This window comes from Medicago truncatula, chromosome 4, assembly GCF_003473485.1.
Source record: "Medicago truncatula cultivar Jemalong A17 chromosome 4, MtrunA17r5.0-ANR, whole genome shotgun sequence".
Lineage (NCBI taxonomy): Eukaryota > Viridiplantae > Streptophyta > Magnoliopsida > Fabales > Fabaceae > Medicago > Medicago truncatula.
The window spans coordinates 59,933,677-59,956,629 of NC_053045.1; the positions used below are offsets into that span (position 1 = coordinate 59,933,677).

Genomic DNA, 22,953 nt, shown 5'->3' on the forward strand with positions numbered 1-22,953 from the left:
GTTTAAATAGCACAATCTTATATAATTAATTAAAGACTAAACTGATTTATTTTACATCAATGGACTCTTGTATTGTTTTTACTTCAAAGCTTTCTAATTAAATTCATTGATGTATTTTCTTATGCTCGATTGTATCAATATAATTTTCGCTGGTCAAACATGCATAGGATTTGATTTCAAGCACAAGAATTTACAAAATCATCCATCTGGATATATGTAAAGAAACTGTTCTTGTTGGAAATCAGTTGCTGAGTGTATGCATTGAAAACCATGAGAAGGTGAAAAGCCATTGACAATAATACGAACCACAGATACAACAGAGATTGTGCAAGGGGAATAGATAGAGCTGCAATCAACTAGTATATTTCGAGCCTCGGTGCAAAAAAAAAATGACAATTTCTCTCAACAACACAAATTTAGGTTCTACAACAAAAAAATAACCAAAATTACTAAGAGAGGATAGCCATGACATCTGAGGCTCTCAAAGCAATATAGTCAGAACCATCTTTGCCTTTGAAGTCATTCCCTGCATATTTGGAGTACAGAACTGTATTCCCGGGTAAAATGGATAATGGTTTTCTGTTGCCTTCATCATCCACAGGCCCTGGACCAACTGCAATCACCTGTTACATCCAAATGGAGTAGAAAGATTATTAACATATCTCGGACCAAAACTACTCGAACAAAACAATGTTACGACTGAGTATGTAAGAACCAAACCAATGACCTGAGCTAAAGCAATAAATAAAAATAAGCATCGGTTAAACTATCATCAACACATTCTACCGCCTACGCAGGGAATTTTTAAAGGATAATGCTAGTTGTTACTTACAGGAACACAAATTAAACGCATGACTGTATCTAATCCGTTCATTATCACCACAGACCATCCATTGTTTTAATTTTTTTTAAAACAGCCCACATCACATTCTTGCAATTCCTGTGGCTTTCCCTTCGTACGATATAACATTGCCCTCTTTTAGAAGTGTTACTTTTTAAGTATACTGTTGTTTCAAACAAAAGGAGAATAGAAAAGCTCACCGTGCCAATGGATGGTTTATCCTTGGTTGCTTCTGTGAGCAACAAACCACCAGCAGTTTTTTCCTCAGCTTCTGCAACCTGCAGCATCATAATTAAGGCATGTAAGATATTCAGATATCATATTGGCTTTAAACGCAACACCTTAATGCAAAATATGGTTAAGACAAATAATTAAATGGGCAGACCATCAAGACAACTTGAGCATCGAAATAATCAAATCTCAGAAAAGTTCCGCACCTTTATTAAGACTCTGTCATTCAAGGGTTTAAGATCCTTGACCTCTTCGGTTTCAAGAATACCGACGATGTCTTCATCCTTCAGTATAAGATGTTTTGAACCATCGAACTCCACCTCAGTCCCTGCATACTTTGAGTACACAACTTGTGCACCTGCCTGTAAAGAGAAATACATCACATAAATCCAAAATAAAAGAAAGACCAAGGCTTAAAGGATTCCATAAGCTAGTGGCATCACTTACCTTCACACTAATGTCCACTTTGTTCTTCCCAACTGTCTTCCCGTCTCCAATAGCAACTACCTCACCCCCTTGAGGCTTTGATTGAGCGGTTGATGGCAGCAAAATTCCACCTTGAGTTTTCTCTTCTGCATCCTTGATTTTTACCAGTACTCTATCACCTAGTGGCTTGACGGTTGTATGCTACAAGATGAAATTACCAATCAGGCACATGTAGCATTGAATTGTAAAATGTAGAAGTAAAAACACTAGAAACAATCCCATGGGTCAGGGCTTATGTATATCAATGAACATGTTAATTCAAGATAAAATGTATATCAATAGTCTGCTATTTCATTTACAAATAAAAAGCCAACGATCTTCGGTACGAAAAATATTCATAAGTTTTGGTCTGAAATTTAGTTCCAAATGAATTTTTCACTCTTACTAACTCCTACTTTGATCTCTCCCTGTGGTTTCCGCATTCTCAATCTACTCATAAATCTGTACATTTTCTATTATAATAAGGGGCACTAGTAAGAACTTATTTGAACTTATCTTATGATGATAATGCACTTGCATAAGTGTTTGCAAGAGCTTATAACTTATGATACAATTATAAGTTTTGGATTAACTATTGGTCCATAACAAAGGCCAGTTTGGATTGACTGACATATTTGAGCTTATCTAATGGCATAAGTTTTGTTACGAAAACAAGTTATGAAACTTTTCATAAGCTTTATTTTTGAACACAACTTAAAGCATGTACAAAAATAACTTAACTCAATCCTCTCCTTTAGAAATAGTTATGGAAACTTATAAATAAGCAATTATCATCATAATATATATACTACTGAAGAGAATGATTTTGCCTAAGATAATTAAGAAAATCCATACCTTGGGGGCAACAACAGTGGCAGCTTTAACAACCATAGACGGCAACGACCATTGTGTAAGAATGGCAATTCTAGCATTGTTACGAGGAAATTGAATTGATGAAGTTCGCAACCTTTCAAAGGAAGACAGGTTCCTCGTAGAAATCGAAGATGCGGTAAGCTGAGTAGTCGCCATTGAAAGGTGTTGTTCTTAACTGCTCAAAAATTGGAAATGAAATTAATCTACGAGAGTCATTTCACGATACGCATTTCTACAATGTAAAGTGCCGTATTGATTCTAATAACAATAGAAGAATTGAGTATATAGTATAATAGAGCGTACCTTATCAACAAAGTGTGCCACAACCGAAACTTACAAAATGGGAAGAAACAGAAACGTGAAAGGATAAACCCTAAGATAGATAGATGGAGGCTTCTAGAAATCTTTTTTTTTTTTTTTTTTTTTCAAATAAATAAATCTTATTCAAACACGTGAATACTAAATTACACCAAAGATCTTTTAAGTTAACTAATTATAACATCTAATCTTTTAATTTTTTTCGTATCATTTATGTTTTTAAGTTATTTAATTATAACAAGTTGTTCGTATAATTATTTTTTGTAACATTTAAATCTTTAAGTTGTTTAATTGTAATTTTTATGTCTTAAATAACTTTTATTTTTATAGAAATATTCAATAGTGTGTCAAAAACAATTTTTTTTAAAAAATATCCAAGAATAAAACTTCCGACTTTATATTTCCGAGTATTTTGTTCTTAGGAATAATTTTGTGTCCGTTAATTAATTAAAAAAACAATAGTTGTTTTTTGACAGTTTTTTATGTCAAAAAACAATAGTGAATTTTTTTTTTTAAGGAATAGTTAATACTTATTACACTCACTACAACGCTAAGTATTATGAGTGTTTGTTTGGTTCAACTTCTTCGTGGTTCAAAAGTTGTTGTTATAGCTCATTATTTTCCTTCGCTCCTCTTCACTAGTTCTCCTTCCCTTTTGATGTCCTTCATCAATTTTGCATACCCAATGTTCCATTAGAAAGAACTTTTTGGGCATGGAAGAATAAATTTACAATTGTACAACGCATGCGTAAGTTCAAATTTAAAACATAATTTTAAATAGTAGCCGCAACAATGGCTATGCACAACTTTATTCGAAGGAAAGCAAAAATTGATATTGATTTTAATGTTTATGAAGATAAAAGCACTTTGTGTTTTTGACTTAATTATTAAAACAGAAAAATAATTTTAACAAATTAACCTTATTAATCATTCAATAATTTTTATTATCTTTATTTTTTTGGGAAAAAGAGATAACTTTCATTAACCAAAACAGTTATTACAATCTACATACATGGCGACAAGAAGCCACAAAGACAAAGAAGCAAAAGTTAATCTCACACAAAAACAATCAAAAGCCAAAGGCCTCACAAGCTTAACATTAGACTCTTCATCTTTTTAGATTTCAACCCACTAATGTAAACAATCTTTTTGATTTGTTTAAGGAGTTCTTGAAGGGATGGCAATTGAACCCAGGCCCGATGGGCACCTGCAAAAAATACCCGTAATGAGTAGGGTAAAACCCCACTTTTATGGGTATGGGCTTGGGTCCGGATAATTACCCGCAATTTTAGATGGATATTGGTGCAGATATGAACACTATACTACCCAGCCCCGCAATCCGCATATACATATTTATATAATATAATACAAATTTTATTTATTTTTGATGTACAGTTATTTAGTTTATTTAGCTATTTAAGCATAAACCCAAACCTAAAAACTAATACGGTAATCGTTTAATCCTTACCTTCATAAGCTCACGAGCTACAAATTTATGATTTAAATCAATTTGATGTTTATTTTAGCATGCACTTTTTTATATGTATTTTGAATGTTTTTATTTTAATTTTTGAGTAATGTTTTGGATGTTTTTTTTTATTTGGCTAAATACTACGATTTCTACTATTTTATGAGTTGCTTTTAAAAAAATTGGATCATAGTTTTATTTCAATGGTGATGTTTTTTATTGTCTTTTTATAATTAAAGTGCGGGTAATGGGTACAGGTATGGGCACTTAGGTTACCATAGGGTATGGGGAGGGGCACTAAAATTATTACCCACGAGGGTACGGGCTCGGGCACGGAAATTTTTTACAAATGCGGGTATGAGGAAGGGTATTATAGTACCCTACCATTGGGTACCCATGCCATCCCTACCTGAACCGATCGATGAATGTTCTGAAATCTTCTGGGACAACAACCGAACATTATTTAAGTAAGTAAAGTTTGCTTCATGGATCAAACAGGGATATAATTTTTGTGATATTAACATATTTCTATTCTACTTATTAATCTTTACTGTATATTTATCTTAAATTATGAAGCTTTCATTGCATTGTTATCGTGAGAGAGAAACCCCAAAGCATTCCACATACATATCACTAGATATCACCGATACAAATCACCTATCAACATTCACCACTACCTTACATGAAATAACAAAAGAATATACGAGGTACGATCCAACAAGACCATTAAAAGGCAGAGCCTGCCACTATGCTGAAAACCAGATGGCTAAGCTCCATAAGAAAGCAGCAACAATTCATAAGATGTACTTTCTAAGTTCCATTGATAATTGGAGCCTATGTGGCTAAATTAATAAGAGATTAACATATTCCTTATACTGCCACAAAACCAATCTGAGAACCGATTTTCCAAATTATTATCACTTCCAACCCCATTCCAGATTATCCTGAATTCCAATAGAATATTTATCTCCAGATACAAGTGCACTATACCTCAACCAACCCTTTGAAATAATATTCTCCACCACCCCTATTGAATTTCTCTTCTTCCTTCATCAGTGCCAAACATTTGAGCAACGCATACCTATCTGTCCTCGGTCATCCATCCTAAATGATAATGTCATTGAATACACGTGTAAAACTTTTTAAAACATTTTTACACTGACCGTGAACATATCAATTAAAACCATAACAAAATACTGTATTACAAAACTAAAAATTTTATGTGTCTTAATCTAGGCAATTAATATACTACTATGTTGGAATTTCGATATGTTAAAACTAATTTGATGCCTTCTTAGATCTATATTTCGAAGGAAAGCCATGTTTGGAAAAATCATTTTTCAATCTTTTATTTGAGGTGAATTTTTTTCATTCTTTTTAATAACAAGTCACAATCCAGATTGATAATAATAATAGAGAAAAAAAAAAATTACCCAGTCCAACTTCTTTCAAAAACATTGACTATAATTTTGTTTTTTTATAAAAGTCAACAAACACACCAATCAGATTGGTAATTTCCCTTATTCAACTTCTTCCTGCGACCCAACTAAAAACTCATTTTATATGGATAGAGGTAATATATTAATTCTAAATTTTGGAGTAATTCAACAATGCATTGTCCCATGAATCAGTTTTCTACGGTCATCAAAATTAAAATAAGCAATTACGTTATAAACAGAGAAAAACACTCAAACATGTGACATGGATCATTGTAGTGCAAACAAAAGCCATTTATTTATAAAGGAAATCAGTTCAACAATGGCTTATTTTTAACAGAAAAAGTAGCAGTGAACGACTTCCATAAGTCAACTAAATAAATCAAAGATTAACGATGGTGGGCTTATAATCAATTGCAATCACTTTCTCCAAGTTGGAAAGGAACAAATTTGCATACTCAACATGTGCAGGATGAGCTACATACTCTGCAATGGCTTCCACACTCTCAAAGTTTGATTCAAATACATGAGTAAAACCTTGATGCAGGTTCTCAGCACTTACATCTGTCCCCCTGTAATACATAAATATATGGACATTATATTGCTAAGCTTTGAAATGTTTTAATCATAGCCACTAATGAGCAGTTTAGATTGACTTATTTGAACTTATCTACTAGTAGAAGCACTTGCGAGACTGCTTGGGAGAACTTATGTTTCATTAGCTGTTTTCAACTTATTTCTATAAGCTCTCCAGGATAGCTTATCAAAAGTCAAAACGGCTTATGACTTGTACCAAAACTGTATTGACTTAATTTTATCTTTTCTTATTAAAATAGCTTAAAATTAAACATATGCGGTATAAGCTTAAAATTAAACTGCATGTCCAAACATGACAACATATAGTTTTGATTATATTATAACTAAAATGCAGAAATTTGATAGATCTTGATCTTCTAACACTTCAATTTCACTCAAAAGCTTTGAAAGAAAGAAAAAAAAGTGAAATAACCCCCAAATAATGTTCCACTGATTCTCCTCCTAATCTTACTTGGAAAACCCCAATTATTGAATGAATTTACTAAAAATTCAATCTTTTGTGAAATGGGTCAATTTTTTGCAGCCTCAGTTTGTAATTTGAAAAGAAAAGAAATAATAGATAATTCCATACCAGTGGAATGACTTCATGGGTGGGATGAGATTGACGAGATTTGCATAACCCTTGATGAGTTCATCAATCTTCTCTTGAGAGATTTCATCCTTGAACTTTGCGATCACTATGTGCTTCACAGCCATTTCTCTTTTTTGTTTGCTTTCCACTTCTCACCTGCTACTTAGTTAGTTACCAGTACTACCACTATTTTTCTAGGATTAGGATATTTTTCTTAGAACAAAAAATGGGTTAAATGTTTTTAATATCTATAAATAAATAAATATATCAATTTTTTGTTGTGTCATGTTAAATTGTTAGACTTAGGGTCTCGGTTATTATTTTTGGTCCATATTTATAGTCAATTAATGTTTAGCCTTCTTTATATTTAACTCATGTCTTCATATTTTTTAATGACATTTTTCAGACATGCGTAGAATATTATGACAATCACTCCAAAAAAAAAAATTAACAAAATATGAATTAAATGTGAATTCTTAAACACTGAGAACACAGAAAAAATATATTTAATTCATATTTTGTTAAAAATAATCTAATTGTTTTTTTTTTTTTTTGCAGTGGTTGTCATAATATTCTATCAATTTTTGGAAAATTTCATTAAAAAATGAAGGCTTAACTAAAAAGTATGGATTAAAAGTGGTGATGAAAAACTTTTTAGAGGCTAAAAATTCAACAAATTTTTTAGAGAAACTAAAATAAATTTTGGTATATTTATAGCGAAAAAAAAAAATTAACCTTCCTAAAAAAAATATATTTAACCTAACAAAATAGTTCGCATCTAGTTTAGGTTTTTTTTTTTTATAAAGAACAAAGACCATTGAAATTTTAAAATTACTATTTTGCTAACCATATGCACTCGGTGTGGTGGGGTTAGAATAAAACATTCAAATGGACCACCAAAATAAACTATAATATATATAAATAAAATTTATGTTATAATAAGCATTAAACATAAAGTTGACCATCAAAAATTATATTTTTTTTTTGAGTAAATTAAATTACATATCTTGAAAATTCAATATAATTATCTACGCATTTTAAGTGACTTTGAAATGTGATAGTAAAGTGTACGAGGATGGACAAAAGAGTGGAACACAATATAATTTTATTAAAAAAATCAGGAATATTTTAACAATTTCTCCTATAAGATTTTATTTTGGTGGGATGGGTCGTGACCTACCCGAGTCCTAAAGGGGCTTTGGCAGTGTATGTACTCCAACTTACAACATTTGGCATTTGGAAAAATAGTTTTACATCGACATTTATTGACACATCTTCATTTTTTTTTATATCATGCTATTAGTTTTAAAATATCTATAAAAATAGCGGAATGACATGAATAATGTAGTTTTATTATTAACAAAAAAAAATGATGTATTTTTATTATATGACAATGTAAATAATATATCTTTTCTCGTTCTATAACTTGAAGACCAAATTCTCCTCGAACCCTTTGCTCTCATGCTAACCTTTTTCCTTCATCATCGTTCGATCGTGTTGACTTTCTTGGGTCATACTAGGCTTTTCTTTTCTTATTTATAAGTTTACGACTTACAAACACATAAGGGTTCAAATTGTGAAGAAAAGTCTCACTGGTATATGAAAAACTTGGGAGAGAGTTACTATTCAAGAGGTTACACCGTCTATTTTCTTATTCTAATTTTGTCACAAGATTTATCATGAAAGGGTGTTATTAGGAGGGGCACAAACTTCAAAAATCATGTTTGGTGTAGTTTTGAGAATGGATGAAGTTATTGCGAAAGTTACAAGAAATCATTTAGTGGAGCTTTTTTTTAGTGGCAGGCTTTGGAAATCAAGTCTACCAGAAATTGTGACTATTATTAGTTGAAATTGTCGACGACTCTGTAACCTAAGTGCAGTTCTTACGTTGAAATACCTGATTTGGTTCTAAAGACTAATTGCATTGTCTTTTGTTTGAGACTATTACAACAACAACAAGCCTTATCCCACTAAGTGGGTCGGCTACATGGATCAAATGACGTCATAGTGTTCTATCAAAAACCATATTTGGATCAAACTCATTGAGCTCGAAACTTTTTCTAATGATTTCTCGGATGATTTTCTTAGGTCTTCATCTACTTCTTTTAATCTGACTGATTATTCATACTAATAGAATTGAGGATTTACAAAGGAGTAGTTTTGAGAATGGTTTTGTGGTGGATTGCATTGATCATATCAGTGGGATTGTTTTCTTTCTTTTCTTTTTTCTTTTCCAGAATAATTCTCTTCAATGTAAGATTCAAAATTACTCACCTAACTTCATCAATATTTTGGTGAACGATGTTAAATGTACTTGAAGATTGACAAAGTTATATGGTTACTTTAAAAATGATCGCCACAAAGACTTTTGGTATGTATTGGGTCAACCTGCGTTCTTGTCATCAATTATGAGCATCCCCAATGATGGTATTAGAGATATACGTTGGTCATATACTTACTAGTTAGTTAGTGCCTATAAATAGGCACTAACTAACTAGTAAGTATATGACCAACGTATATCTCTAATAGATGGATCTCATGCTTTCAACATACAATGTTGGATGTGTATGAGTGCGGATTCCACTCGTGTACCATTAAGGTATCAAAGATATATATTATTGGCCAATTAGAGTATGCCACCTACCAATGTTACTTTATAAATTTTTTTTTTGATATATTTTTTTAAAGGGTGTGCCATGTGACACATTCTAATTGGATAATGGTATATACCATTATGATATACAAGTGTTATCCGTGTGAGTGCATGTCTATCACATGGTGATACTTAATTTTTATTTTGAATGATGTCAAAACTAGGTTTATGTTAGAAGGGATGTACCTAAGTCCCAATCATTATTTCTCAACTTATCGGGATTATATAAAACAAATTTTTTATTCATGCATGTCTTTGATATTCATGAAAATGCATTTAAATTCTTTGATTTATAAGATTTCTAGTTTCTAAACATCATTTGAATCATTGTTACGAGGATATGAAATGTTGGTTTCAACCACATCCAAGGGTGATTGGAATCACATAGTGCAGCATTTCATCTTTTTAGGGTTATCGAATAAACAATACTTGGTCTATTTTTTAGATCATTTTTTTTAAACATAAATTATATATATATTTGTTTTTAAATTGTGAATTTTTGTTTATAATTAAAAACGGAAGGAATAATTCATAATGGTATATCGACCTTTAATAGAAGAAAAAAAGTAGATAAATGATATTTCTACAATTATGACAACTTTTGTGATAATTTTTTTCTCATGCTCACATTATATTTTTACTTTCTCTATCATTTTAATTTCCATGTAAAAAAAAGTTGTTTCAAAAATCATTTCATACACGGTTGTTCAAATGACACACACTCAAAGCTCTCAAATAAAAAAGTCATTGTATAATAATCCAAATAAAACGATAGAATATCTCATGGGTATAAATGTAATTTGATAGTCCAAGGGATCATATTCCGAGTGGGCCCGACAAAATCACTTTCAGTTCTCAAAATCAGTGGGCTCTGTGATGTGGTTCCAGTCATAATGTATCAATATACTGTACACGAGTCCTCCATCTAACGGTCCAAATGTCATAGAACTATTATTAATGAGAGACAACGACCTCAAGTGTCATGTCGATATTCCTTATAAATATGAGCAATAATCATCTAAATATAATTGCATAATTTTAAATCAAAGATGTAATAAAATAATTTCCACAAAAAATAAAAATCAAACTTGTAATCGAGTCAAAAAAATAATCAAACATCTAATAAACTATATTAATTTGGATTGGTACTGGTGAGTACATTGATGTAACATTTGTTTATTTTAACCTAAATGAATGAATCAGTCTAACACGCAAACAGTTTTTGAAATAAAATAAAAATATTGTGACAAACAATTTTTTTGATCGAATTGAGACAAACAATTTAATATTTTTTTGATAGATAGTTAAAATAACAACGATCATTGAAAATTTACACATTTAAATAAAAGAGGATTTAAGTATTTGAATTTCGGTCACAATAACTTATGATAATTTTGATATAGTATTTGTTAGTTCAGTTATGATTTTTGGACAATGAAGTGTTTGTTTAAAGCAAATTATCACTACAATTAATTATCTAATTTAGTTATAATTAATATGCTGAATAACAACATTTTCCACCTATTTTTGACCTCAAAATCACATAGCCTAAATTTATTATTAATATAGGGGTATCTCAATAATTGAAAATGCCAATTTTCTTACAAGAATCTGGCCCACTGACAAGCGACCTTTATATATATATATATTATGATATTAAGGCAAAGGTTATCACAAGAAAGGAATCACTTTAATGTAAGCAAATCAAATCGAAATATTATTATCAAACCACTAGTTTCAATTAAATACTAATATATCAAATAAAATATTAATTGTAGGGCATTTCTCTAGCAATGATCAACCACAAAATTCCAAACAAACCAAGGGTTTAGCCCAACTACTCCATGAAATTAATATTAAGACCCCTAAGATAACTTTATAGTTGGTCTTATAAAGACACCCACTACTCTTCACTTTTCTATTCTTCATTCTTCAACACACAATTCAACAACCTATCTTTTCTTCTCTTCATCTTCTTCTTCTTCTCTCCGATCATGTTGAGGAAGAGACCCTCTCCAATGATCGGAAAATTGTCGGAACTATTGGTCTCTGGTGGCCGTATGATGGACACCACCGGAAGCCCAAGAGGACCATTAGACACAAAGATGCAATCACCAAGAGGTCTAAAAAACTATGACCTTGGTGGTGTTGGTCTCAAAATTGTGGCAGCTCTTGATAACAATAAAACATGTGAAGTTTTGCCTAAACATGCTGTTTGTACCTCGAATTTGAACCGATCAGGACCTATCCAAATTCAATCTGTGAAAAGCCCAAATAGGTTTCAGATGGATTATTCAAGTATGAATGAAATTGACATGGAAAGCATGGAAGAAGAATACACATATGTGACATGCCACGTACCTAACAAAACCTTCACTAAGGTTTATTATGATGGTGGTGAAGGTGATGTTCGGAGACAACAAGGTTATAACTATATTAACAAAAACAACGTTGGTGTTGTAAGAAGATCATCACCACCCCCACAAATTTTCATTGAGCCGGAACCAATATTTCCGACATCAAGTTTTCTTAATTCATGTAACTTATGCGGAAAGAATCTTCATGGAAAAGATGTTTACATGTACAGGTATTGATCAATCTAAATTTATTTTATTTTTTCACTATAGTTTTGCATAAATTTTTTGGTGTTTGGTTGAATTTTGCTTAATAATTTTGTTAATTGTTTTGTAGAGGTGAGAAAGCATTTTGTAGCACAGAGTGTCGTTCAAGTCAAATAATGATGGATGAACGCAAAGAGAGGTGTGGTTCAGAAGCATCAAGGTCTGTGGAATTATCAAGTTCACCTTATGCAAGGGATCAAATATTTTCAACTGGAATTCTTGCAATTTAACCATCGATTATTGGTATCAAACTTTGGCCGTGGAAAATCAATAATCCAGAGATTGATACTATTAAGTACATAATATACGGCTATACTATGGTTAACTGTATGTTATATTTAATTATATGAGAATTAAGATAGATAGCTCGATCGTAACCAAAACAAAAATTTTGATGAGAAATAATCAGAGAGAAGATGTATTTTGATGTACTTTTCCTTTATGCCAATCCCAAGAAGGAATTACGAATTATGATATCACAAATCTCAATTGCATAGATCGATTTGTTCTTTTTTTCAATTCTCAAACATAATCTAAACGAAAAATTAAAAATATCATCTTGGTCATCGTTTTTCATTTGGTTTCTAAATGAAAATAATATTTTTCGATTTATTTTTATTTTTATTTTTATGGTTGTTACAGACTTACATCATACTTCCTCAGTTGGAATTATAACAATCTAAAGTATATTAAATTTCATAGAAAATATATGAAAATTTTATATTTTTTGTCCTTACTTGTATATAGACCTCAAAATCATACCGTGTTAACTTTATTAATAAAAAAAAAATCATGCCGTGTTAACTCTTCTATTTTATTTCATCCAAGAAAACTTCACTATCATTTAATTCACAACAAAAATACAAGAATAAAATAAAAAAATTATAGTGAGTGTGTCTATATAAAAGTATATTTCACAACTAAAATCCGAAATGATAAAAACAAAACCTTCAAAACCAAATTGATTTGACACAATTTTGAAAACAAACACCACCAATTACTTCAACAACTTAATTTAGAGTTATAATTTATTTAAAAATCCAATGTGGGTGAAAAAATATTATTACTCTCTCTGATTTCTTCTCTTCTCCTTTTGTTTGCTTGTGCATTGTAGCCCATACAGGAGTGAATAAGTCATATAAGATGACAAAAGGGGAAGAAGACTTAAGGGAGGTGGAAAGTGGGGTATTGGAGTCTGTATTAAGACCTTATTTTGAACACAAGAAGAAGCTGTCTCATAAATGTGTTATTTCGTCGTTTAAGTGGATGCCATTTGAGTGGGGACCACAAATTGAAAATAAAAGGAGCACCAATATGACAAGGGAATCCAACTATAGTGTGTGTGGCAGTCCCATCCCACTAAGAAAAAGAAATAAAATCATCAACACAACAAGCTATGGTCTTGAAAGAAAATCATGTTATGGTTACCAGCTACTTTGTGTCGGAACTTGGAACCCCTTTTATTATTCCATGGCATATGCCCCACTACTATATTTTTTTCAGCTCTCAATTTTTTCCCTAAAAAGTGAACATCATTGTGCTCCCTGGATCCTCAAAAGACTCTCTAGGAAAGTGTTACTACATTGATATGATATGAGTCGACATGTTTACTTTTACAACCTCTATAGCTTTCCGCATAAGCTATCATAGCTTTGTAATATCCATTCAGTCGCATGATAATTTCATTTGCATAGTTTATGAGAAATACGGGTAAAAGAATGTATAAATTATTCTTCCGCACTAAAATACGTATAGTTTGTTAAGCTAGGTTTGCAGAAATACATATTACATGCATTGATTCACAAGAATTAAGATTCGAGTATTTATTTATTTTCATCAACATTTTTCTGAATAAGGTAATTCCACGACTATTATTGGACATCGTAATCAAATAATAATATTTGAATAAAAACAAGTAACATTTGTTCAAGAAAAAAACCTACTCCTAATTGTCATCAGGGGTATTATATAATGCAAGAACTGCTACACTCATTCGTAGGGTTATTTTTTTAATTTTTTTTTTTGGTTACAGTATTTTTTTAATTTTACGCACGAGTCCAATTATTGAATAAATATGCTTAACTCAACTTTTCTCAGATAAAAATGTTAGCGTGTGGGTATTTCCCACTACTGTACGTAATTAATAAAGTGCATGCAAATCAATAGTTACAATATTAAATTTGAGCGCATAGTTGTTAAACTTTCAATATTTTAAAGGATTTTGATTTGATGTCATCTGTATGCAAATTCCTACATTCACAATGTGCAAAAGCTCTATTTGCCTCCTAAATCCCAGCTCAGTAGTATATCATGAGATATGTTGTACTCCCTCCGTTCCAAATTGTATGACTTTTTAAACATTTCACACATATTAAGAAATATAATTAATATTGATTAATATTGTATGAGAAAGAGATATTATGAGTTGTTTTACAAAATTATCCTTTATAAATGATCTGGGAAAGATAAATAAAAGAATTGAAAAAAAAAAGAGTAATAAATAGTTAATGATATAATAGAAAAAATAACATTAATGTTTCATTGATATTCTAAAGTGACATACAATTTGGGACAAATATTTTTTCTAAAGTGACATACAATTTGGGACGGAGGGAGTATTTGGTTTAGCCCCCGGTAGCTCGTTGAATTTTGTTTTTTTTTCTCGTCATTTATTTAAATATAGTAATACAAATGTGTTAAGCATAAACAAAGCATAAAGAAACTACAAAAGGTGCAAAAGGAAAAGATTTATAAGGATAAAAGTTAGAATAGAGTACAACAAAGGGAGGGTGGAAGAAATTAACATGCAGTATTGTAGAACCATTCTAGCGGCTCAATAAACTTATAATAAACAAACACATCCTTTGTCATAGGGGATTGGATATTTTACTGGTAGTACATTAGGTGCTGGGTGGTGGCAACATTAGGGAATCCTGCCCCATACCCAGCCCCAAGAGCACCCATTCCCATGGCTGCCCGCTTTACGGCATGTGCCTCATTCATTTTGCTCAAAGCCAACTGGCGTTCATACAATGCAAGACCGGCAGGTGAAAACCCTGGCACTGGTACATGCGTAGAAGCTGGTGGTGGAAGAGGAGTAGAGGCTGTTCCTGGAGGAGTAGGCTTGCTACCCCATGAACACTGCAAAATATCAATTTACAAGATTAGATAACAGATGCAACATTTTTACAGAGACTTTGAGTACTATGAAGCTTATTATATATGTTAGAGGATATGATGCAAGATCTTTGTGAATTAGAGACTTCAAATTTGTCTTTAAAAATTACAGATACTAATGAAACCTTTGATACGGCCTTTTTTCTGGTAATATGCATCTAGACAAAAAGCCATAAACGATAGACAGGTATCATGACAGGATATGCTAAATATAGAATACTCAACAGATAAATTATAATATCCTGCCAGTTGGCCATTTACCTTGATAGGTTTGCCAAACAGAAACCGAGTATTGCCCATCTGTATAGCAAGAGCTGCTTCACCATGGGTACTGTATCTCACAAACCCAAAACCTTTGTCTCGTTGCACCCTAACATCTTCAATAGTTCCAACACCAAGGGCATGAAAATGATGATGGAGATCAACAGAAGTAACCTGTGATTTCACAGACCATGAGAGCACAAGGCAACTTTAAAACAAACTGAATTTACAAGACTCTGCTATACATATTTTATATAGCTTAAAAATCTAATTGCTAAATATAGTACCGAAGCACTTTCGATCTATGCACACAGCAGCCAGAGTAGTTCATGCTATAGTAACTATAGTCTAAACCCATTTAAATAGACAGAGAAAGTACTCCCAGATAGATATGAATGATTAGTAAGGTAAAAAAAAGTCAGAAAACAGTATGGATCCTTGCCTCGGGAGCAAGATTGCCAACATAAACAGTGGTATATTGAGGATTCTTCTCAGGACTGTCATCACTGGTCATTTCCTGCGCTTCTTCTACAGAAAATAAAAGCCAACCAAGAAGTAAGCAGTATTCACCAAGCAAAATCAACAATCAGGCCACTATGATAGATTGAAAATTATCAATAGATGCACAATTTTTTTTTTCTCTTTCAAAAATGTCAACCGTGACATAAATGAAAAAACAGCACTACTACAACAGCATTCAACAGCTTTAAAGCTAATATTAGGATGACCCCGTTAAAAAATCATTTGAAGCCAACAATTGGAATATATTTTAAAAACAATGAAGCAGTATCCGTTTTCATCAGAAATCATTGTATAATTTATAGGTGTTATATAAAAAATAAAAATAAAAAATAAAAAAAACAATGAACACTCGAATTCACCGACTTCTAAAGCCAACTGCACACGATAAAAAACTGAGAAAAAAATTAAAACACTCTAAGAGGAATTTTTGTATAATAAACCCGTGATCTCACCAGATGTTCCACTAGTTAACTCCACAACACTTTTGGACTCTGAACTCTGATTTTCACCATTCATATTAGCTCCTTTTGTGGCCCAATTACAACGGATCTGTCTACTTCCAAGCCATTTACCTGAAGTGTCAGAAAAACATTAAAAAATCTGGACACAGCTGAAGCACTAAGCGTCATTGACTATAAAATAAAATTAAGAATACAGTAATTCAATGAACCACACATCCAACAGAATTATCGCTAATTTACTGGTATTAGTGAGGTGTGGACTTGCATTTCAAATGCTTCGGACCATATAACCAATCAAAATGTTCGTTTATTTGATCATTCGGCATAAACAACAGCACAATTAGGTGCCCACCATCAGATCCCCCCTAGAATATGGTTTAACCATGAAATAGGCACCACATGTGTATTAATTTTCTGATATAATGTGATTCCATGTAAAAAAAGAAGTCTGGTTGGAGCTTGCAGCAGGATATGGATTTCAATGTTTTTAAACAATTTACATCTTAAAAGTTCAAAAAATATAAATGATATGGTGACAATCAATTACCATACATACACATTTCACTTCAACTATGTTGAAAACAAAAAATGAAAAACTAGTATTTAGATGATAAAAATATCTTACCAGTTAAATCGTTTATGGCACTTTGGGCTTCCTGTTAAATTACATACAAAACAAAGTCACCCAACAATTAGCATGGCAAACACAAAAATAACCAAAGAGAGAAGAAAGATAGCAAATGTAAAAAGTTAAGATTTCATGCCTGCTGATTTCGAAAAGAAACAAATCCAAACCCCCTAGATCGGCCTGTCTTCTGGTCCCACATTACCCTTGCATCTCTGCAACAAACCAAGTGTCATGATATTAATGATTTGAATTGATTTCAAACACACATTCAAGTGTGAGTATTTCTAACAAAACATCCCCCTTAATAAAGCAGGATAACAAATAGATAAAAGAAAATATAAAGGGCATATAAAACTTACGAGCAGCTAGAATATGCGGAGAAGCAAGCATACAGAGTTGCATCTGTAACCTCGGGACTAAGGTCGCCAACAAAAATATGAAAGTGTCCTAAATCCGAACGAATAGCAAAAGTAAATTTGTGTTCACAAAAAGACAGGCAAAATTAACTCGAAACGTACATAATCAGCAGAAATATAACCTGATGTGTCTTCTCTCTGACCACGAGTATAAGCCCAGTTAACTTTGATAGACTGCCCAAAACTGCAGACAATGTGTTGATTAAAATAACAACTAACAAAAACCGTTTCAATAACTACCGTTAATTAAGAAAATACATACATATTCCTCCCATTGAGAGTCACAATAGCAATTGCAGCTGAACTGCGATCAAAGTAGTCCACGAAGCCATATGATGACTGCAGATGACAATATAGAGCAGATCATCATGGTTGAAAAGACAGGAAAAAAACATCACATGAAAAACCATATATAGCCAATTGTCTAGCCAAATACTTTTTGGTTCATAACTTGTTATTAAAAAAGCCAACAGAAAGTGTGAACTATGTAACTTTATCAATATTCCATTTTATTTTCTCTTTGATGAGATCATTATCGACAAAGCTCACCTTTTCTTTTCGAATAAGCTTGCACCCTTCAAGGGCACCAGCACTTGAAAACAGCTCTTGAAGCAGGGGCTCTGAAACCTGAGGATGAATGTTGCCGACATAACTGCATTTCCCCAAAAGTGATTATTAGATATACAAAACACAAAATATAAAAACAAAGAAGAACTCAAGGAGCCTGCGGACAAAAAAAAAAAATTGAATCCCACTAACTACAAAAAAGTAGAAACAATTTACACTAAAGATTATTTTCGAGGCAATGAAATCAACAAGTCACTTAAGGCTGCTAAACTAGGAAAAATCACTAGATAAACAAAAAACTAAGGTTAAATTGCATGTTTGGTCCCTTACATTTATTTGAAATTTCAAGTTGGTCCCTATTTTAAAAAGTTTGATGTTGGTCTCTTACATTACAATAAGTTTAGTATTTTAGTCAAATTTCCGTTTAAAACATCCACGTGGCTAACAGAGATGAACGCGCGGATAACTTTGGGGGTGCCACATGGACGCTTTATACAAGTTTAATTCAAAATTTGACAAAAAGGGAAAACTTATGCAAACATCAGTATATCATAAGGTACCAAATTGAAACTTTCAAAACACAGGAGACCAACTTAAAAACTAAAATAAGAGAAAGGGACCAAACATACAAATTTAGCCAAAAAAAGAAAGAACAGTAGAATATATTTTTTTAAATGTAAAATATAATGAAGTGTCTATTAATACTCACACACTGCGGCAAGTACTCGAATCAAAGCCAGGAGGCAGATTTCCACTCAAGATAGGCTCTATCTGCAAAATAAAAATGTAAAAAACCAAAGGAGAAAATCCTAAAAGCAAAATTATATATTCCCCTCTCTAATAATCTAATCAAACAAAACTTAAATACCCAATAATGCTGAATAATTCTTGGATGGACACTTAATTTGTTCGCGCACAAAAAAAAAAAAAAATACACATCGTATAATCATTTAAAAACTAATGATTATTTAATTAATATTTTTTCTACTTTTTACATATGTGTGAACAAATGAAGTGTTTAATCACTTATGTCGGTGTGGTGTCCGACACCGGATACGCTTTCTATCAGAGCTAGCTGTCGGTGCTACAGAGTAGCTAAGGTTTAAACTCAAAAGTAAACAGCAAAACAAAAAATGGATTTTCCCCAACGTGGACATCACATCAATTAACAATAACTGAAAAATGGAACCTGTGGAGTAATAAGAGCAGGGTGTTGGTAGAGAGAGTGTTGCTCAATCATTGGATTCTGCCTAAACTTCTGTGGCAACATCTTCAGTTCTAGGGTTAGGGTTTGAAGAGGTAATAGAAATGGGAAACGAGAATAAAATGAAAAACTAAATTACAAAGAGAAAAGAAAAAAAGAAAAAAAGGAAAGAAAAAAAAAAGAAAAAAAACCCTCGAAGAGAGGGTGAGGAAGAAAAGACAGACAATAGAAAGAGAGGAAGATGATACAGAATTGTTGTTAGGGGGGAACTGTTTCAGGGTCAGACTTTCCCTTTAATACACTCACTACCCTCCAAACTTAATTTAATCAAAATCAAGGATAAACACGGAAAACGATGTTATTGTCGGGACCACAATTGGACTTTCAGCCCAAACTACATATTGGGCTTCAAGTTCCAATGGCCCAACAAGATATCATGTGTCACACGTACTCATCGCTATTGAGTTAGTAACTCACACCGACAATGGTAAAAACACGTTGAAAAATACCATATAACTAATTTTTTTTTCGGATTTTATAATTTGGACTAGACGTGGAGGGTAAGAAAAGAAATAGTCTAATCTTTCATATGTATTACATATTAATTAAGTTATTGGATGTGTTTGATATGAAAAAAATATATATTTTGACTGGACAATTTTATTTTTACTTTGTTTGATCTAGACATTTGTCATGAGACTTGACAAAACAAGTAGCGAGAGATTGAAGAAAAATATGAATTCTTGTCTCTCACTAAATTGTGGGCCAATTTATTGTTTAGAGTACAAACTATCAAAAATATCAAAAAATATTTTTTATGTTCCGGCATGCAAAATATTATCTATCTATCTATCATTTTCCAATATAATTTTTGTCATGTACTGTATGTCATGTACTTATTGTTTTACGAATCAAAGACACCATTTATATAATATATCTAAAAAAAACTCTTATGAGTTCAACATTTTTCTACCGATCAATAAATGTTGATTCAGTTGATAAGGAGTTAGACTCATAACCCATTAGAATATGAGTTCAACTCTCATCGTCAGGGTGAGGACAAAGTGAACGCTCTTAGAACTATAAGAAATATATGAACCCCAAGACCTAAAAAAATACATTTTTCTACCCCTTTGACTACTCATGAAACAATGTCTAAAATATAGGTAAAAAGTTGGGTCCTTCATATGTAACTGTTTTATTTATACCTGCAAGAAGCATATTTCAAAATTCAAATTCTTCAATAATTTAACCAGCCTTGTGAATACTACATATATTTGTCTATGGACCACACATTAAAAATGGATCGCACATAAAGTGGTGAGACCCACATGAGTTTCATCCATATGATGGTTTTTTTTTTGTACAAGATGCTAAAATATTCTGGTAATTAAGAATTCCTTTTTTTTTTTATACCTTTTTAAAAATATTTTTAATTTTTATAAAAAAGATAATTTATTTTTAGTGATTTCAAATATATAAACTTTTAGATATTGTTCAGTTGCAATTATGAAAGTATTTCATTCTCTAATGTTAGTAGAGTAATTCAATATTCTGGTAATTAACCTAAAATGTACTTGAGCCTTTGATCACCTGTACTATATAAAGAAGTATAGAAAGCAATAAAGTTAGTTAGTTAGTTCTCAATTATGTTTTGCTCCCTTTTACTTTACAGATGGTGCAATTGAAGAGGAAACCATGGAAGGCTGAAAAACAACCTTTGCAAAGTGGAAAAACAATACAAAAAAGGGAAAGAGCTCAAATACTAAAGATAAAGATTATAGTGAAATCATCTCAAAGGGGAATGAATTTTGGATTGGTAAAGGTGGAATAAATAAATTTTACTGGAAGAAAGTCAGGTGCTAATTGTCAAAGTTTTGGTCATTTTGCATATGAGTGAAGAAGCAGCAAATCACTAAGAGCAAATGCTGATTATGAAGCACTAGTTGTTGAAGACCACTCAACTGATTAAGATCATGTAAAGATTAAAGTTATGACTTGAATGAAACTTATGCAAAAAACTTACTCTACTTCTAGCAAAATGTCAATAATCAACTCATTTATTTGTATTTCTTTTGGCGTTAACCCTCGCATAAGTAAAGTAAGTCAATAATTATTTTACCTGTTATTGTTTAAGTGGTGTAGCGGTTCAAATTTCTCAACTTAATCTTAAACTGGTCTACGGGTCAAATGGAGGACGAAAACATACAAAAGAAACCAGAAAATTGAATTCACAAAATAAGAAAAATTAATTACAGGAAATATTTCAAATCATAATTACACCCCTAAGCTAATAGACCTAGGATAGATCTATTATAGCCTTGGCACTGCACAAGTTGTAATATAAACAAAAAAAGGTTAAACTACTTAAAACTGCAATTGCTCTCATATTTACTGATATTTACGTTGATTTAGCACCTAAAACAAGTCATTGAGTGGATTCAGTAGGTTTTTTTTGGAGCAGAGTCGAAATCACTTCTTTGATATGGTGATTTGGCAGAAACTCTGCAAATACAACATAATACTTATATATATATATATATTAGGCCAAACAACATCACTCAGGAAATATGCAAAGTAAATAACAAGAGGCCAACCAATTTGCACAATGGACTAGAATTAAAATTAAGATTTTCTTTACTAAGAAAATGACATTATGCATCAATTTCTAGTGACACAAGAGGCTTTGGCTCTTCAGCAAACCTTGAATTGGATGGAATCAGTTGGTATATAAAATGTGATTTTTGAGATGGACAACAAACAAGTAGTTGATGATGTGCATAAGAAAAATTACAACAATTCTTTGAAAAGGGAATATTATATTATATATATTATTATTAGAAGTTGCATAGCCAAATTACAAAGTTGTCACAACTTTCATGTTGTTTTCACTATCTTATGCTATGATCCCAATTGTATTTCGAATATTTTAATTAATGAAAGTCCTTGATTTTGCTTGCGTCGAAAGAATAATATAATTTATGCATCAAACAAATCTCATCACAAATTAGTTCTTGACGTTGAATTCACCCTTGATTGAGAATGTTTCAACATTTCAATCAAGGATAGACAGAGACATGGAAAAAGGATTTATTGTGCGAGCCAATTTGAGTTATTTAAGATTACATGTAGGCAGATGCAACATGCTATATTTCCTTGAATAAAAACTTTAATCTAATTTGCTTGAGAGGCATACCTGACATTCCTTTTCTCCATGAATCGAAGAAGTGAAGCTTTTCTAGCAATCACCATATCTTTAAAGAAATAAAATTTATGATCAGGTAAATGAGAAAAACTTCATCCCTAATACAAAATAAAATTTATTCATTTGTTTCAAAATATTAGTGATGAATCAAGAGCAATTACTAGTTAGTGTGGGAGGAGGTGGTTGAAGGACCCTATCAGGAATAACTGAAGGCCGAGTTTGAGAGTGCTTGCAAATGACTTTAGCTCTTCAACTTTCTCAGCAGGAAAATCATCCAACACAATAACTTCTCCATTATAAAACAATGTCAACTGTGCAGTTTCAAGTTCCTTAACCATTGAGTTATTAATTCTGTAATAAAAGAACAAGATTGTGTGTGAATCATTATGAAATTGAATCTTTTGTTGCACACAAGCAATGTGGCAAACCAAAAATAGT

At 31.8% G+C, this 22,953-nt stretch overlaps 4 protein-coding genes and 1 long non-coding RNA gene across 6 annotated transcripts; 1 reads left to right on the forward strand and 4 right to left on the reverse strand.

The window, feature by feature from the left end:
* Positions 1–261: 261 nt before the first annotated feature.
* On the reverse strand, positions 262–2,849 carry LOC11445528 (20 kDa chaperonin, chloroplastic). Of its 2 annotated transcripts, XM_003609923.4 has the most exons (6): positions 2,714–2,849; positions 2,393–2,585; positions 1,520–1,699; positions 1,279–1,434; positions 1,042–1,119; positions 262–623 (listed from the first exon to the last, which is right to left on the reverse strand). In XM_003609923.4, the coding sequence occupies exons 2-6, from the start codon at positions 2,564–2,566 to the stop codon at positions 450–452; spliced, it is 762 nt and encodes a 253-aa protein (XP_003609971.1). In that variant the 5' UTR covers positions 2,567–2,585; positions 2,714–2,849; the 3' UTR covers positions 262–449. The 2 variants fall into 2 exon arrangements, with proteins under 2 accessions (XP_003609971.1, XP_024638201.1); XM_024782433.1 differs by lacking the exon at positions 2,714–2,849 and having other exon boundaries at positions 2,393–2,691.
* Positions 2,850–5,867: 3,018 nt separating this feature from the next.
* On the reverse strand, positions 5,868–7,005 carry LOC11441720 (stress-response A/B barrel domain-containing protein HS1). Its single transcript, XM_003609925.4, has 2 exons — positions 6,801–7,005; positions 5,868–6,204 (listed from the first exon to the last, which is right to left on the reverse strand). Exons 1-2 carry the CDS (start codon positions 6,923–6,925, stop codon positions 6,015–6,017), a joined length of 315 nt encoding a protein of 104 aa, XP_003609973.1. The 5' UTR covers positions 6,926–7,005; the 3' UTR covers positions 5,868–6,014.
* Positions 7,006–11,379: 4,374 nt separating this feature from the next.
* On the forward strand, positions 11,380–12,589 carry LOC11445529 (FCS-Like Zinc finger 13). Its single transcript, XM_003609926.4, has 2 exons — positions 11,380–12,040; positions 12,145–12,589. The coding sequence occupies exons 1-2, from the start codon at positions 11,448–11,450 to the stop codon at positions 12,302–12,304; spliced, it is 753 nt and encodes a 250-aa protein (XP_003609974.1). The 5' UTR covers positions 11,380–11,447; the 3' UTR covers positions 12,305–12,589.
* Positions 12,590–14,804: 2,215 nt separating this feature from the next.
* On the reverse strand, positions 14,805–19,554 carry LOC11440736 (oligouridylate-binding protein 1). The gene is made up of 12 exons (XM_003609927.4): positions 19,296–19,554; positions 18,816–18,877; positions 18,089–18,191; positions 17,802–17,878; positions 17,662–17,723; positions 17,483–17,570; positions 17,260–17,335; positions 17,121–17,151; positions 16,487–16,606; positions 15,955–16,040; positions 15,513–15,686; positions 14,805–15,215 (listed from the first exon to the last, which is right to left on the reverse strand). The coding sequence occupies exons 1-12, from the start codon at positions 19,374–19,376 to the stop codon at positions 14,961–14,963; spliced, it is 1,215 nt and encodes a 404-aa protein (XP_003609975.1). The 5' UTR covers positions 19,377–19,554; the 3' UTR covers positions 14,805–14,960.
* Positions 19,555–21,573: 2,019 nt separating this feature from the next.
* On the reverse strand, positions 21,574–22,852 carry LOC11418612 (uncharacterized). The gene is made up of 3 exons (XR_003010978.2): positions 22,677–22,852; positions 22,507–22,564; positions 21,574–21,815 (listed from the first exon to the last, which is right to left on the reverse strand). It is a non-coding gene; the product is annotated as an uncharacterized lncRNA (long non-coding RNA).
* Positions 22,853–22,953: the final 101 nt, after the last annotated feature.

What these genes read in the sequence shown, in the direction of transcription:
- LOC11441720 (XM_003609925.4), bottom strand. Translation starts at nt 6,925, where the DNA reads ATGGCTGTGAAGCACATAGTGATCGCAAAGTTCAAGGATGAAATCTCT. An exon ending in CCCATGAAGTCATTCCACTG is followed by an intron (nt 6,205 to 6,800) that starts GTATGGAATTAT and finishes TATGTATTACAG; the next exon opens with GGGGACAGATGTAAGTGCTG.
- LOC11445528 (XM_003609923.4), bottom strand. Translation starts at nt 2,566, where the DNA reads ATGGCGACTACTCAGCTTACCGCATCTTCGATTTCTACGAGGAACCTG. An exon ending in AAGTGGACATTAGTGTGAAG is followed by an intron (nt 1,435 to 1,519) that starts GTAAGTGATGCC and finishes TTCTCTTTACAG; the next exon opens with GCAGGTGCACAAGTTGTGTA. An exon ending in ATAAACCATCCATTGGCACG is followed by an intron (nt 624 to 1,041) that starts GTGAGCTTTTCT and finishes TGGATGTAACAG; the next exon opens with GTGATTGCAGTTGGTCCAGG.
- LOC11445529 (XM_003609926.4), top strand. Translation starts at nt 11,448, where the DNA reads ATGTTGAGGAAGAGACCCTCTCCAATGATCGGAAAATTGTCGGAACTA. An exon ending in AAAGATGTTTACATGTACAG is followed by an intron (nt 12,041 to 12,144) that starts GTATTGATCAAT and finishes ATTGTTTTGTAG; the next exon opens with AGGTGAGAAAGCATTTTGTA.
- LOC11440736 (XM_003609927.4), bottom strand. Translation starts at nt 19,376, where the DNA reads ATGTTGCCACAGAAGTTTAGGCAGAATCCAATGATTGAGCAACACTCT. An exon ending in TTTCTTTTCGAAATCAGCAG is followed by an intron (nt 17,152 to 17,259) that starts GCATGAAATCTT and finishes GTAATTTAACAG; the next exon opens with GAAGCCCAAAGTGCCATAAA. An exon ending in TGTTTGGCAAACCTATCAAG is followed by an intron (nt 15,216 to 15,512) that starts GTAAATGGCCAA and finishes GATATTTTGCAG; the next exon opens with TGTTCATGGGGTAGCAAGCC.